Source organism: Sciurus carolinensis, chromosome 11 (assembly GCF_902686445.1).
Source record: "Sciurus carolinensis chromosome 11, mSciCar1.2, whole genome shotgun sequence".
Taxonomy (NCBI): domain Eukaryota; kingdom Metazoa; phylum Chordata; class Mammalia; order Rodentia; family Sciuridae; genus Sciurus; species Sciurus carolinensis.
The window spans coordinates 15,719,205-15,735,458 of NC_062223.1; the positions used below are offsets into that span (position 1 = coordinate 15,719,205).

Consider the following 16,254-nt stretch of genomic DNA (forward strand, 5'->3'; position numbering starts at 1 on the left):
ACCAGTGGAAGTTACCCGCCAGGCAACTTCCTTATGCCCACAAGGGGTCAGCTGACCAATCCTGAGATGAAGGACAGAGCACACCTGGTCAAGATCTTTCCCTTTGGCAGCTGTGTGACTCCAGCTAGGTAAACCCCCATTTCTGGACCTCTGCCCCTTTCTATGAAACCTCAAAATCATTGTTAGTCCCTTGAAGACAGAGCTAAGAACATGGGCCCCTTTCTCTTCCAGGTGTAGCCACACTAATTAAAATGCTTCTCATGCTTTTTTCCCTATTGCCTTTCTGTTTGGTTCTGGGGACAAGTGGCTCAACCTGATCTGTTGGATGCCCAGAGTCAGGCCTCTGGCCTAGGACCCTGGTAACAGCTTTGGGGAGCCCCATCAGGAGAAAGCATGCCCTTAGGGCATTAGCTACTTGTAGCTAGCTGACCTCCAACCTAAAGGGCAGAAAAGGAGGGACCCAGGCAGCTGCTGAAATTATATTTATTTCAGGGTTTCTCCCTTTCTTTCCACTTTGTGACAGCATTGGCTGCTTTTTGCCATTATTTGGAGACACGGAGAAACAAACTTTTGCACTCTCTGGGCTCCCGATATCTGAGCCCCGGTAAGTTCTTCTGAACACTGCACATTGAACCTCACCCTTTTTCCTTGTCATTTGGGGGATCTTGTGAGCCAATTTGGCTTCTTTTCAACTGATTTGGGCTTCTGCCATTTTGCTTAACAGGGAAGTTTGGATTCTAATCTTTGGCCTCCGTAGCAGGGAGGGAACTTAAAGTTCTCAAAGAAACAAGATTGGGTTGAGGAGATCTCTTGTCATTTGCATAAGGATGGAAAGCACTAATTCTGTGAAGTTGTCCCCTAGGGAGAATTTTGGTTGTCTGATCTAATTATAGCTACAAACCTATGACTAAGAAAAATGTGATTTCTTGTTGTGGTGCAGCATGTCCTATGTATCTGGAAGTGTGCTCTGGTTTAAAGTGATTGTTCACGGGTTCTGTTGTCTGTTAGTCTGGTTGTCAGTCTGCTTCTGATGACTGATGATAAAGGCCAAAAGAGTCTGAGAGCTGGCAGTAACAATCCCTACTGGAAATTTATTTTGCTTGGTTAGTGGTTCTTTGTTCCGAGCTGGTTGGTTTGGATATCCTGTTTCAGAACCCTTATCAGAACATGGCTTATTAGCATTTGGTCTTTTTCTCCCGCTACTCCATTACATAAATTTGCCTTTTTGCTTTTTGTCTTTCTCCTGGTCATTGCAAACTTGCCTCCTTTGAATCCAAAGCACAGATCCACCAGTTAGAAGGCTGAAATTTTGGGAGAAGCAATATTTCCAGCAAAATGGGAAATAAACTCAAGGATGGAGAAAGGATTTGGAGGCAAACCCCATCCAGCACTCCAGCCTATTTTACTTGGGGCCTTGACTTTAAAAAAATTGTGAACATTTAATGTTCCAAAACTGGTTTTCGTGCACACTGATCTAGAGTCATTGGAAAATAGAGCAAGGACTTATCAACCAGAGAGTGCTCCAAAATATGATTTCTCTCATGCTATACAAAAGAAGTTTCCCTTTGTAAGGGTGTTGCCCTCTCTTGATTAATTTTTTTCTTTTTCTTTTCTATTTGTACCCCATGGGAATTGACCTGAGGAGGTCTTTACCACTGAGCTAAGTCCCCAGCCCTTTTTATTTTCTTTTTCAAGTTTGAAGCTGAGTCTAGGTTGCTCAGGGCCTCACTAAACTACTGAAGCTGGCATTGAACTTGACTTGGGATCCTTCTGCCTTGGCAGTGGTTGGGATTACAGACATTGACCTCTCTACTGGGTTTGGCTAACTTTTTAAATAGACAAAGATATTAACTTAGGTCTGCATGAAACTCACTCTTAAAACTTTTTCTTTCATGAGACCTTTGTCTGTGCCCTTCAGGGTGATGTTTGTACTAACTTCTGTGTCTTTGAGGTGCAAATTTTCTACACTCTTTCAACTAAGTCACACCTTTGGAAATGCGGATTTAAGATTAGGGATTGCTTAGAGGTATAGTAAATATCAGCAGCCTAACTTTTTAAAAGCTGTCAAATGATGAATCTAAACAAAAGTTATAAAACCTTTGTTTTCTACTTGTATGTATGTTTGTGTACTGTGTGTATTGTGTGTTGTGTCTACATTGTAGGAAATTGGCTTATAAAGAAACAAGCACTTACAAATTTAAAAAGACACAATCCCAAATGCCTTTAAAAAAGTTAATACAAATTTGTTATAAGATAAAAATAAAGATGTCTTTAGAATTATGAACACGCCATCTTTTCGGCCCTGGTTATCAGCCAATTAGGACTGTATTCTTCTCTGTGAAGATGTTTAAGATGAAATATCCATTGCTTTTCGATTTTTTCCTTTGGCAAAATAATAACAAATAAAATAAATAATAATAATAATAAAACAACAATAATAAAATAAATAATAATAAAAACAACAATAATAAATAATAATAAAACAACAACAATAAAGATAGCTTAAAGTGCTAACTATGCTTGTCTGATATATTAGTTTTCATGTGTAATTTTTCTTCTTTTCTTTGTCTTGTGGTGCTGGAGATCAAACCCAGGTCCATGAGTATGCGAGGCACGCACTCCACCACTGAGCTACTTCCCCAGCCTTTTTTTGTTTTACTTAATTTTGGCGGGTATGTTGTGGTGGTAGGGTGGGTACTGGAGATCGAACCAAGAAGCTCTTTGCCACTGAGCTACATTCCCACCTCTTTTTTTGGGATTTTGAAGTTAATTTTTATTTGAGGCAAGTGGTACTCATTTTGATTGACAATTGCCATAAACATTTGGAGTTTTAAATACAGTTTTGTAAGTATAACAGACAAATTGACTTAGGAAAATAAGTGAACAAAAAATAATAGAAGTAACAAAATTGCAAAAGTGACATGAAAATAAATATATGGGGAAAACTTTAAAAGGCATGAGCAGAAAGGAAAACTCCCAAACCCAGCAACAAACTGACCAATGCAGGGCCTCTGTGAGGTGCTGTTAGGGAGTCTTCATTCTTCCTGCTTTCCCTTTCTTGCTCTGGTCTATGATAATTTCTCCCTGTGGAAGACTAGCAGTGATCTGGGAGGCCAAGATTGATTCAAAACATCCCTTTGGAGACTAGATTTAACTTCATATTCTGACTCTACCACCTTCAAGGCCAGTGGTTTTGCAGTGGGCCCTCATCTCCTCATCTATAAAGTGGGGATGTCCTGGTACCTGGAGTCTTGGACAGTGACATGAGCTGACATGAACAGTTGTTTCCCAACTCTATGGTGTAGACTGCTGTTCCTCTGCAGATCAGAGGGGAGTCTGCTCAAAGGGTGTATCTCTTTTCTCTTCTCCATAATCAGCTCCTGATTTTCCTGAAGTCCCCCTCTGCATGGGGCAGGTGATCAGGCCTAAGAAGTCAGCATGGAAGTCCCCTGAACAAAGAGGCATGGAGTCTGCCAACTTGGTTTGAGGCAGATTATTTTAGAGGCCCAAAAATGACTGGTTGGAACTGAACATGAAAAACTTACTGCCATCTTATGGCTACAGGGGAGAAAGAAAAAGAATGGGACCTAAGAAATGAAAAGACAGTGGATCACTGAAACCAGTTGTTCCTGCAATCAGAACTTCACCAGGGTTTTTTACTTGTAACAGAAAAGCACACCCTTTGCTGATGTTACTTTGAGTTGGTTTTCTGTCACTTGAAACCTAGATTATTGACTGACCTATTGATTTTCTTTTTTTTTTTTTATTGTAAACAAATGGGATACATTTTGTTTCTCTGTACATGGCGTAAAGGCGTACCATTTGTGTAATCATACGTTTACATTCTGTTATTTTTTCTTCCCCTCCACCCCTCCCACCCCTCTTTTCCCTCTATACAGTCCTTCCTTCCTCCATTCTTGCCCCCCTCCCTAACCCTAACTCTAACCCTAACACTAACCCCTCCAACCCCCCACTATGTGTCATCATCCACTTATTAGCGATATCATTCGTCTTTTGGTTTTTTGAGATTGGCTTATCTCACTTAGCATGATATTCTCCAATTTCATCCATTTGCCTGCAAATGCCATAATTTTATCATTCTTTATAGCTGAGTAATATTCCATTGTATATATATACCACAGTTTCTTTATCCATTCATCAATTGAAGGACATCTAGGTAGGTTCCACAATCTGGCTATGGTGAATTGAGCAGTTATGAACACTGATGTGGCTGTATGTCTGTAGTATGCTGATTTTAAGTCCTTTGGGTATAGGCCAAGGAGTGGGATAGCTGGGTCAAATGGTGGTTCCATTCCAAGTTTTCTAAGGAGTCTCCACACTGCTTTCCAGAGTGGCTGCACTAATTTGCAGCCCCACCAGCAATGTATGAGTGTACCTTTCTCCCCACATCCTCGCCAACACCTGTTGTTGCTTGTATTCTTGATAATCGCCATTCTAATTGGGGTGAGATGGAATCTTAGGGTGGTTTTGATTTGCATTTCTCTTATTACTAGAGACGTTGAACATTTTTCCATATGTTCGTTGATTGCTTGTAGATCTTCTTCTGTGAAGTGTCTATTCATTTCCTTAGCCCATTTGTTGATTGGATTATTTGCATTCTTGGTGTAGAGTTTTTTGAGTTCTTTATAGATTCTGGAGATTAGTGCTCTATCTGAAGTATGATTGGCAAAGATTTTCTCCCACTCTGTAGGCTCTTTCTTTGCATTGCTGATAGTTTCCTTTGCTGAGAGAAAGCTTTTTAGTTTGAATCTATCCCAGTTATTGATTCTTGCTTTTATTTCTTGTGCTATGCCACCTCTTTTTTTGTTTGTTTGTTTATTTATGTTTTTGAGACAGTTGCTCAGACTGGTCTCAAACTTGAAATCCTCCTGGGTCAGCCTCCTGAGTTGCTGGGACTACAGCTGTACACCACCATGCCCAGCTCATGGCTAATCCAAAAATATCTGTTAAAATGGTATATATAAACTGAATAAACATTTATAAACATGCGAGTCATTTGTAAGTTAAAATACTATTAATTGTAAATGTAAGTTCAAATATTCTTTGTTTCTTATTTCTGTAAGACCTTTTTTTCTAGATAGATAGATATGTACATATATATCTATGTATTTGTAAACATGTATATTCATGTGCAAATATAACCTATATATTACATATATATATAAATATATATTTGTAACAAGGACTTAGACATCACTTTTGCCTGCAAATGTTTGATAGGAGGCTAAAAAAGGAAATTAAGTCCTCTTACATAGCCTTTCTGTTTGATTTAGGTTTACATGTGATCGATTTGACAAATTATAGATTTTTGTAGAGGCTAATCAAATATCAAAGGTATATTAATGTTATAAATTATGTTTCTTGACTCAGAAGTATTACACAAACTAAATATGATTTCGCTCTTGTTAATTTTGTTTGTATTTTCATTCTAAAATTTTTTAACTGTTTGCTCAGGACGCTGAGGCAAGAGGGTTGCAAGTTCAAGGCCAGCCTCAGCAATTTAGCAAGTCCCTTAGAAATTTAGTGAAACCTTGTCTAAAAAATAAAAAATTAAAAAGGCCTGGGGATATTTTCAGGAGTGAAGCGCCCGTAGGTTCAATCCCCAGTTCAAAAAAAATTTTTTAACTGTTGCCTGTTAGTATTTTATAAAAGTACAACTTCTACCAGAATAACCTGAGTCAGTTTGGAATATTAAGACATCACCTATAGGGTGGATAGGCTATAACTGGCTTCCCATATTAATACTGACCCCAATTAAATGGAAGTGGTAACTGTAAAAATGTAAAAGTTAAAATTAGGACCACTACTTCAATTTTAAGGTTGGTAGAAATCTTCTGGGTGTTCAACGACAGACAGAGAGGCCAAAATCAGAAAATAAAATGGCTAAGAAAAATAAAATCAATATTTTGGTCCTTGTCCTTTAAGGTCAGCCAGGGCCCAAGGAACAATGGGACCCCTCTAAGGGTCGGGCAATTCTGGTGAGTCACCTAATCTTCTGATCAGGAAACTATGAGAACCCTAGAGAACAGCAAGCTAACCAGTGTACATTGTGCAAGGAGGAGGGTCAGAGGGAAATGTCTGCGGTGTTTTACAAAGGAAGCCACATGTGGTCAGCAGGCCCCTGACCCTTCCTGCCACATGGCACAACTAGCCAAGGAAAAGACTGAAGAAGCCCAGAGGCTCCTTCCAAGTTCCTAAAAGTAACCCCTGAGTGGTCTCAGCTGACCTTAACAGTAGAAAAGAAAGAGGTTAGGTTTTGGCCAAAATATAGGTCACCTATTTGGTCCCAAACACCCAACAGGGAAGTATACCCAAATGTACTAAGAGGAAAGAGAAAAAGTCAAGGGAAGTCATGCGGGACAATTAAAAGGGAAAGGCAGTGGTCCCTTTAAATGTAACTTGAGATGTGCACTTGTGTCAGCCTTACCAGAAATAAAGTTGAAAAATTACTTTTTAGTTAATTAATTAGCTAATTAATTAGTTTTTGTAATACTGAGGATTTAACCCAGGGATACTCTACCACCTAGCTGCACCCCCTCCCACCAGACCTTTTTAAATTTTTTTTTTTAATCTTTATATCTTTATATTTTTTGGTGGGGTCTTCTTTTTTTTTTGGAACTGGGAATCAATCCCAGGGTTTTGTGAATGTGAGGCAAATGCTTTGCCACTGAGCTACATCCTAGCCCTTAAAATAATTGTTTTTTGAGATAAGAATTTATTTTATTACCTTTTCCAGACTGGCCTCAAACTTGTGATCCTCCTGCCTCAGCCTCCCTAGTGGCTGAGATTTCAGGTGTAGGCCATCGTGCCCTGCAAAACTGAGACATTATGAAGAAGGGGTTCCTGGACATGACTGCCTTACTCAAAGCCCTTTCACCAGCCACCTCCATACAGGAGACAGAACTCAGCTCAGACAAGGACTCTCTATTTTTTTTTTTTTTTTTTTTTGTGGTGCTGGGGATTTGAACCCAGGGCCTTGTGCTTGCAAGGCAAGCACTCTACCAACTGAGCTATCTCCCCAGCCCTCTCTATTCAGACAGGAACAACAGAGTTACGATTTATTTTCTGATTCCAAATGTGTTTTCTTTTTTAGTAGTCCATATCCATGGAGCTATTTAAAAGGAGGGAGAATCACGAAAATCACAGGGAGATCAGTAGAGTAAAGGAAAGGGATCAGGGGAAGGAAGAATGGGAGGGAAAGGGGAAATATTAAGGCATAATATTAGCCATATTATATTGTTATATTTGTGCCTGTATGAATATGTAACATCAAATACACTATTATGTACAAATATAACGTACCAACAAAAAACATGGAAAGAAATCTAAGGAGATGGAAATGCTAACTACCCTGATTTGATCATTACACATGGTATACCTGTATCAAATTATCACATTGAACCCTATAAATATATATAATTAAAATAATAATGATTAATATAACTTATTGGTCCTTAGGGACACTTATTTGAAAAATAAATAAATAAATAGATGGATGGATGGATAAACTACCCATGCAATTTATTTAGTTGGCTATCTTCTGACTTTGACTTCCTTTTGCATTCTGCTTTACAATTTGTAGTGGAACTTCTAATTTTGGGCTTAAACATCTGACCCTTTTTGCTGATGTACTTCAATAATTATTTAAAGTCCAGTGTACCACCAGGTCTTAACACCTGCAAGTCCAGATTGGTTAACACCCTTGAGATTCAGGAATAGACCAAACACAACAGGGAATTGTAACAAGGATTTAGACTCTTCATTTTGATTTCTAAATTTTGTGGGGGAGGTATTGGGAATTGAACCCATGGACCCTTTACCTCTGAGCTGTATCTACAACCCTTTTTCTTTCTTTTTTTCTATTAATTTTTTATTTGTTCTAATTAGTTGTACATGGCAGTAGAATGCATTTATACATTTTGATAGAACATCCATTATTTCTTAATTTGAAACAAGTTCTCACTAAGTTACTTAGAATCTTGCTAAATTGCTGAGGCTGGCCTTGAACTTGCCATCTTTCTGCCTCAGCCTCCAGAGTCTGTGGGATTACAGATGTGCAGCACCACACCTTGGCTACACTCTTCACTTTTGCCTGCCAATGTTCCATGGGCATCTAAAAGAAGGATTGAAGATTTGACATCTCTTGAGTTGGACGTGGTGGTGCGTGCCTGTAATCCCAGTGACTCTGGAGGCTGAGACAGAAGGATTGCAATTTGGAGGCCAGGCTGGGCAATTTACCAAAACCCTGTCCCTGTTTCAACATTTTTTTTTTAATTGTGGGAATTGAACTCAGCCCTCCGACATGCCAGGCAAGTGCTCTACTATTGATCTACACCATCAGTGAAGTTCTGCCTCAAAATAAAAGAATAAAAAGGACTGGGGATGTAGCTCAATGGTAGAGTGTCTCTGAGTTCAGTCCCAGTACTGAAATAAATAAAAAAATACACCGACGTGGCTTCTCTTCCTCCATTCTGCATCTGTCTCCTTTGCTGCATCACCTTGGATTCCAGGAACAGTGGGTCTGGTTGATAAACCTCATGTGAGGAGTTGAAGCTGTTCCTGTTCCCTAGGCAACAGCAACTGTCTAATGCCAATAAGGCCTGCCTGACCAAACCTGAGATGATGGACAGACCACACGCCATCAAGATGGCTTGCTTTGCCAGCTGTGCAAAGCCTCCAGCTATCCACACTCCCAAACTTTACCCTCATTCCCCTTTCTATAAAACCTGAGTTATTGTCAGTCCCCTGAAAACAGAAGTAACATGGAGGCAGAGATGCCAAGTTGATTTATTTATTTTTTATTGTCAGTCCTTTGAAGACAGAGGTGAGGACTGATTCCTGCTTTTCACCATTACCTTTTCTGTTTGGTTTTGGGGGCCGGTGGCTGCTGATTTATTGCATTCCCAAAGTCAGACCTCTGGCGTAGGACTCTGTTACTAATACCTCTGAGATTTTCTGGAATGAACTTTATAAAACTTCAGAGTCTGTGAAGTCATAGTGCTCCAATCCATTTAGCGATGATTGACCCATTGGTTTTCAGACCGGTCTTCTAGATTCCTGCTGGAAATAAGAAAGGACAAGAGTCCTGGCAGACACGCTGTTTCTGAGCACAGGTGAAATGCAGAAGTAGGAGCCAACTGAACCAGTTCTGAGCCCACGCAGAACTGAACCTGAGATGTGAATCACGGTTTAGCTCCACACGAGGTGGTGTCAGAAGTCTGCACGTGTTCAAACTGAGAAAGAAAGCAGACGTGGGACTTCCCTCTTGCTTCTTGTTGGAGGAAGTGAAATTGCTTTTCAGCACTGCAGACCTATACCTTTTGTGGAAGAGTTGCCTCTTTCTCTTAGAGGTCAAAGTTCAGCACTTAGCCACAGCCCCTCCTCTCCAGGGTGGCCATCTGGTGAGTGCATGTGACTGCATATGCATTTCAGTATCAAAAAAAAAAAGAAAGAAAGAACGCAGAGGTGACTTGTGTAAGACAGGTAAGGTGCAGGTGAAACACTCCATCCCTCTCCTGGCCCACTTCCTCCTGCCTGGACCTCATGGGCCACACTTCCTGCCCCTGTCACATACTTTGAGGTTGAGCCCAAATTTCCCCTCCTGAGACTTCTCCTTTCGTTGTTTGCCCTGAGTTGAAGAGAACTTCCTTGAGCATAGGAATCACAGCGTCCATCTGTTTTGACCATTTTAGGCATATGAAAATTCCAGAAATAATTTTTCCTCTTAAAAAATACATGTATTTTTTGGGTTATCTTCCTGAGTACAAAAGTGGTACCTACTGCTGTTTGGTACTCGGTAGATTCTCAGTAAAAATTTCTTAAATAAGTAAGACAGGCTCACTGTTGAAAACTTAGCAAAACAGAGAAAAGAGGGAAGGAAAATCAAGTAATTCATAAACCTACCAGTGAGATATAATCACTGTTAATTGGTTGGTGTAGGTTCCTCTAGTTATAGTTATCACTATAATATAACAAATGTCATAATATGTATATCACATAGTTGGGGTCAAGCTGGATGCATATCATCCTTTTATCACAACGTTATGACATAAGAATCTCTCATTTATTAAAATTTTTAGAAATAATTATGCTATTTTGTTATATAATTTCCCTCTAATTAGCTCTTTTCTCTATCTTCCATTTTTTTCTGTGATAAAAATGAAGAGAAAGTCTACAGCAAAAATGAACAAAAATTTTTTAAAAAGCCAGGCAAGGTGACACACTCCTGTAATCCCAGCAATTCCTGAGGATGAGGCGGGAGAATTCCAAGTTAAAGACCAGCCTCAACAATTTAGTGAGACCCTAAGCAACTTAATGAGACCCTATCTCAAGGTAAAAAAATAAAAAGGGCTGGGGTTGTGGTTCAGTGACTGAGTGTCCCTGGGCTCAGTCCCCAGTACTAAAAAATAAAAATAATAAGAAAAAAGACGATGACTCGCTATTTAAATATTTAGGAACACCTGAATATAGAATTGTCTATATTCTCCTGGGTGAGCTTCTCATTGCAGAAGAGTGAGGTCTCAACAGGATCTAGCAAAGAGAAAACAGTAAGAATGGTGAGCACATCTCCAACCAGTGTAAGAAGAAGAGTATTCCCATCCTCAGGAACCACCCCTAAAACATTTGAAGAGACGTGTGCAGGTACTGAGTTACCAGAAGTACTCAAGGACACTGAACTGTCCTTTTTCTGATACTAGGATCTCTGTTGAGGTATCAACTTATAACACACTGATTATAACTCAGCCAGAACATCCTATGCAGAGGATAGGCACTCTAGCCAAGCATGGGCTAGTCATTGGTTCATAAGTCAGCCCTTCTTGGTGTGAGTTGATTCCCTGAAGCTTGGTAACTGGGGCCTGAATAGACCCAGAATGTGGTGTTTCTGGATTACAGAATACCACCAGGGGTTTAAAACAATCACTAGAGAAATTCAGCCTGTGAATCTAGGCAACTGGCCTCATGTTCTTCTGAAACCCTTCTCAGCTACGTCAGTCACAGTCTGAGCTAAGTCAATTCCTCGGAACCTGCTTCTTAGGATGCGTGCAGGGGACAGTGCGGTGATACCTGTGGGTTGAAAAATGATTCTCTTTGCAGTCTCAGCGCTGCGTCTGGTTGATGGTCTGATTTTGAAGATGTGAGGGTGCAGTTGGGAGCTTGCTTTGTTAATTTCTCTGCGTTCTGTGGCTACCACTAACTATACTCAGACCCACTCTAATTATCCCAAAGAATTCATTGAGCTGGGCTTCAATTAATCCTGGAACTAGATCAATGGGTTTAGGGACATTGTTCTAAATTATGGGGTCTAGCTGACCTGGTGTCAGCACACAAAACAAAATTCATGACATATGTTTTCCTAATGATATAAAAAATGAATTGTTGCTTTAAAACAAATAGAAGAGGCACATCCCTTTTTATGCACCCATGCCAACTGAATGCACTTAACAACAGGATAAAAAGGCATAAGAGGTACCAAAGGTACAACTTAACTGCAAACTGCGTACACATGGAAGATTATGTAGATGCGTGTACCTGTGTACATATATCCCTTGACCACTGTGTGTTTTGGGTAAATCAGAATCTAGATTATAGCATGTGTTTGCCTTTGCTTGAACATTTCTCTCTGAAAGGAAACAACAACACAGTGTGGGGGGTCCCCGCCTACACTTCAATGCCTAGAACAATGCAGACTGAGGTTTCCCAGCAGGAATCCTAGTGGGCACATTCAGCTCTGGTTCAGATAATGCCATTTCCAATAAACATGTCAACGGTTTTCACTCCTTTCTTCTGTGGGCTTCCACCCTCAGGTTAAAGGCAAACTCAGGGTATGGTGGAGACAGGGTATCTCAGTAAGGGTGAGGTGGCCACACCCCTCTGCATTTCCAGTAAAAGGAAACTGTCCCTGGCATCCCAGGAGAGAGAAGTCAAGCGAAATTTAAAACATCAAGTCCCAGAAAGTGAACAAAGAACCCAACCCAAACCAGAGCCTTCTGGTGGAGGAGTGGTAAGGTGTGGGGTCACATTTTTGGGGGGCCCACCGCTGCTGCAGAGTAGCCATCTGTGGGTAGGCAACAGAGGGAGGTGAACTTTTAAGCACAGGACTCTGTTTGCATATCTAGAAAGACGTAAGTTTTTCAAAGTTTTAATAGACTTTAATATTCCCACCAACTTTCATTTCCCCATTTTGCAATTGCATTAAACTAAAGAGGAACTGTTGACTTTAGGAGAACGGTTGAAATTTCTGTTTCAGCCACAGCTTTCTTTTCCATCTTTCAGTGTGCTCACTGGCTGCTGCTTTGAGCTGGTGTGTCCGGGGCTGTCAGCACCATGAGCAGCTTCAGGGCTGCCATGCTCTTCTGGACAGTGGTGGCGTGTGCCGCAACAGACAAGCCTCTAGGAGAGAACGAGGAGACTGGAGTTCAAAGATGCAAGAACGCCCTGAAAATACCTGTGCTGGAGGTCCTCCCCGGAGGGGGCTGGGATAATCTGCGCAACACGGACATGGGGCGGGTCATAGAGTTGACTTACACCAACTGTAGGACCACAGAGGATGGACAGTACATCATCCCCGATGAAATTTTCACCATTCCCCAGAAACAGAGCAACCTGGAGTTGAACTCAGAAATCCTGGAATCCTGGATGAATTACCAGAGCAGCATCTCTGCTTCCATCAACATGGAGATCTCTGCTTTTTCCAAGGTCAATGGCAAGTTCTCCTCTGAATTCCAGAGGATGAAGACCCTTCAAGTGAGGGACCAGGCTGTCACTACTCGTGTTCAGGTAAGAAACCTGGTCTACACGGTCAAAATTGACCCAACCTCAGAACTAAGCTCGGGGTTTATGAAAGACCTCATGGACATCTCTGACTGTCTCGAGAACAATCAGACCAGGATGGCCACCTACCTGGCGGAGCTCCTGGTCCTCAACTATGGTACCCATGTCATCACCAGTATGGATGCCGGGGCTGCTCTCATGCAGGAGGACCATATCAAGTCCTCCTTCCTCCAGAACAGCCAGGACAGCCGCATAGGTGTGACCGTGTCCGCTGGGGTTACCTTCTTAAACACCGTGAACTTCAAATCATCTGCGAACATCACCTACGAGGATGACTTGACCAAGGGCTACCTGGCAAACCGAACCAACTCCAGGGTTCAGAGCCTCGGAGGGGTTCCCTTTTATCCAGGTATCACCCTGCAAAACTGGCAGCAGAGCATCACCAACCACCTGGTGGCCGTGGATCGCGCCGGCCTGCCCCTGCATTTCTTCATCAAGCCGGACCTGCTGCCTCACTTGCCCAGCCCCCTGGTGAGGAAGCTGTCACACACGGTGGAAACTGCCGTGAGACACTATTACAACTTCAACACCTACCCGGGATGCACAGATGGCAACTCACCCAACTTCAATTTTCAGGCCAATACGGATGATGGATCCTGTGAGGGAAAAATGACCAACTTCTCCTTTGGTGGGGTGTATCAGGAATGCACTCAGCTCTCAGGGAGTGAGGGCATCCTCCTCTGCCAAAAGTTGGAGCAGAAGAATCCACTCACTGGCAATTTCTCCTGCCCCTCTGGCTACTCCCCAGTCCATCTGCTGACTCAGATCCACGAGGAAGGCTACAGCTCCTTGGACTGTGAGCGGAAGTGCCACTTGGTCATCTTTTGTAAGACAGTCTGTGAAGATGTGTTCCGGGTGGCAAAGGCTGAATTTAGGGCTTTTTGGTGCATGGTCAGTGACCAAGTACCTGCAAACTCAGGACTTCTTTTTGGGGGCCTCTTCAGCAGTAAGAGCATAAACCCCATGACAAATGCACAGTCCTGCCCAGTTGGCTACCTCCCTCTGAGCCTCTTCGAAAGCCTCAAGGTATGTGTTTCTCAGGACTATGAGATAGGATACAAGTTTTCTGTCCCCTTTGGTGGGTTCTTCAGTTGCGTAGTTGGGAACCCCCTGGTAAAGTCTTCTGTCTCCGGAGACATGGCACCCTCTCTGAAAAAGTGTCCCGGGGGCTTTAGCCAACACCTCGCCTTCATCAGCGATGGATGCCAAGTGTCCTACTGTGTCAAGGCTGGGATTTTCACAGGAGGGTCCCTGCCCCCCGCCAGGCTCCCACCTTTTATCAGGCCACCCCTCATAAGTCAGACTGCCACCAACACTGTCGTTGTGACAAATAGCGAGAGTGCCAGGTCCTGGATTAAAGACGCCCAGACCCACCAGTGGAGGCTGGGGGATCCTTTGGAGCTGCGCAGAACCATGAAGGTCATCCATGGGGACAGCAGTGGTCTGCCGGGAGGGGCAGCAGCTGGGATCACAGTGGGAGTCACCACTGTCCTGGCAGCTGTCATCGCCTTGGCCATCTATGGCACCCGGAAATACAAGAGGAAGGAATACCAGGCGTTCGAGGAGGAGAGGCGGAATTTGACTTCAGACATTCTACCCACTGAAGACTTCCTTGTCCCAGAGCCACAGCAAAGTCCAGCTTAAGTCTTCCCGGGGAAGCAGCTGTGTCGTCTTCGACCACGGCTTCAGGCATGTCTTCCGTTGCTTCCTTCTCCGCTTTGGCCTTCCTAATGATTGAGGTGTCAATGCAACAAAAAGCAGGTATAACTTTGTGACTTCTTAATTAGGTCTCTGAGCCAGGAAATGAGCGGCATGAACCAGGTTGAAGGTGGGGAGAGGGAGCCATCGTGATTCGCTAAGCAAAAGCCACCCTGGGGACTAAAATGTAGAAGAGGTGTCTTTTCCCATATTTGTGCATGTGTCAAAAGAGAGGAGGGAGGACGTAGACGTCTGGATTTGGAATCTATGCATTTAGTCTGAAGTCTTCAGAGGTTTCCAATCTGGAAGCTGTCGGAGTTTCTGTGAAGCACCACCTCTATTTTGTGTTTTAAAAAGCTGTCTGGATTTTTATGCTCCTAGAGACAGACAGAGCCCTAGAGATAAAGAAGCCCCACTTGGCCACTGATTTTCAGCTTTGAGGGCTCTGTGTCAAGGGGCTGTGTTAGCTCCTCTGGTTCATCTGAAAGGGAAGATTTTGCCTAAATCAATTCCTTTCCCCAGCTGCCCCATGACTAGGACTTCCTGAGACCGGACCACTCTTGGACTTCTGACTAGTGTCCACAAGTCCTCTGAATATATTTTAACTTATAAGCTTCTACTAGGAGGCAATGGGTGAGGAGGTTATTGGGACACTTGCAGTAAAAATCTGAAAAAGACTGGAGCTCAGGGGAAATTGGGATTCTTATTCCCAACCAAGTGACAGCATTCTCTAGATAGTCCCAGATGAGGCACCGAAAGGAGATGTAGATTTAATAGCTCAAACATGATGGTTTTGTGTTCTATGTTACCAAAATACACCCCCTTTCTCTTCTGTGGATGGCCTGCACCCTGTCTTCCCACCACAAGCCTGGGTGCATGGGTGCATGTGCACACACACCCCATATTCCAATAACAAGTCCAAGTCCACATCTGAATATCATTTCCTCCCTAGCACCGAAACAGTACAGAAAGCACCAATTGCTTTACCTGTGCTTTTCCTGGTAGAAAGGGGACAGACATGATCAAATCCGTATTTTTAAAGGCATCCAGAGCCACTTGTGACATTTATATCAGTTCCAGACTGAGCTCCCTGTGGTCTTGAGCAGGATGCATGATTGCCTCCTGGAAATATGTGGGGCTTTGCTCAATCTGAATGCCAGTCTTGTCTAATTGCAGTCACCTCCAGAACATTAGTGCTGCTCCACATTTTAAAAAAGTAGTATGCATTCATTCGCTATATCAAATGTTGCTAGCGAGTTATCTTCTAGGAAGGAGACTTGGTTCTCCCCTGGTTGATGTTCACAGTCAAGGGTTTGAGCTGACAGCAGACCCCTCTTCTGAAGAGCCTGTTGTCCCAGGCTGTGGGAAATGGGAGCAAGAATACTCATTCATTTCCAACTGAGATACAGACACGAAGAACAGATTTTAAGCCCCTCTTACCTGCCTGCCCAGCCAAGGACACTGATTTCTATATCCTCTTCCCTTCACTCTGCCTCTTAAGCATTAAAATGTTCTAAATCCCAGTGTGTGTTGTATGTTTTAACCAAACTAACTCCTTTTCTGCAAATATTGACTTTCTGAAATCTTTAGCAATTACTATCAGAAAAGCAAAGTACAGATTTGCCAGATTTTAAATGCATTAACTGCCCATTGAAACCCAAAGTTCTTTACAAACTTATACTTCTATGGACAAAACTGCACATG

General features: G+C 42.4%; 1 protein-coding gene across 3 annotated transcripts; it reads left to right on the forward strand.

Annotated features, from left to right (window-relative positions):
* Window positions 1-98: 98 nt before the first annotated feature.
* Mpeg1 (macrophage expressed 1) lies at window positions 99-16,073 on the forward strand. 3 transcript variants are annotated; one of them, XM_047517033.1, is made up of 2 exons: window positions 99-128; window positions 12,295-16,073. In XM_047517033.1, exon 2 carries the CDS (start codon window positions 12,346-12,348, stop codon window positions 14,494-14,496), a length of 2,151 nt encoding a protein of 716 aa, XP_047372989.1. In that variant the 5' UTR covers window positions 99-128; window positions 12,295-12,345; the 3' UTR covers window positions 14,497-16,073. The 3 variants fall into 3 exon arrangements, with proteins under 3 accessions (XP_047372989.1, XP_047372986.1, XP_047372987.1); XM_047517030.1 differs by lacking the exon at window positions 99-128 and adding an exon at window positions 576-604; XM_047517031.1 differs by lacking the exon at window positions 99-128 and adding an exon at window positions 11,960-12,022.
* The last annotated feature ends 181 nt before the right edge of the window (window positions 16,074-16,254 follow it).

Coding starts and splice junctions, on each gene's coding strand:
- Mpeg1 (XM_047517033.1), top strand. CDS start 12,346: ATGAGCAGCTTCAGGGCTGCCATGCTCTTCTGGACAGTGGTGGCGTGT.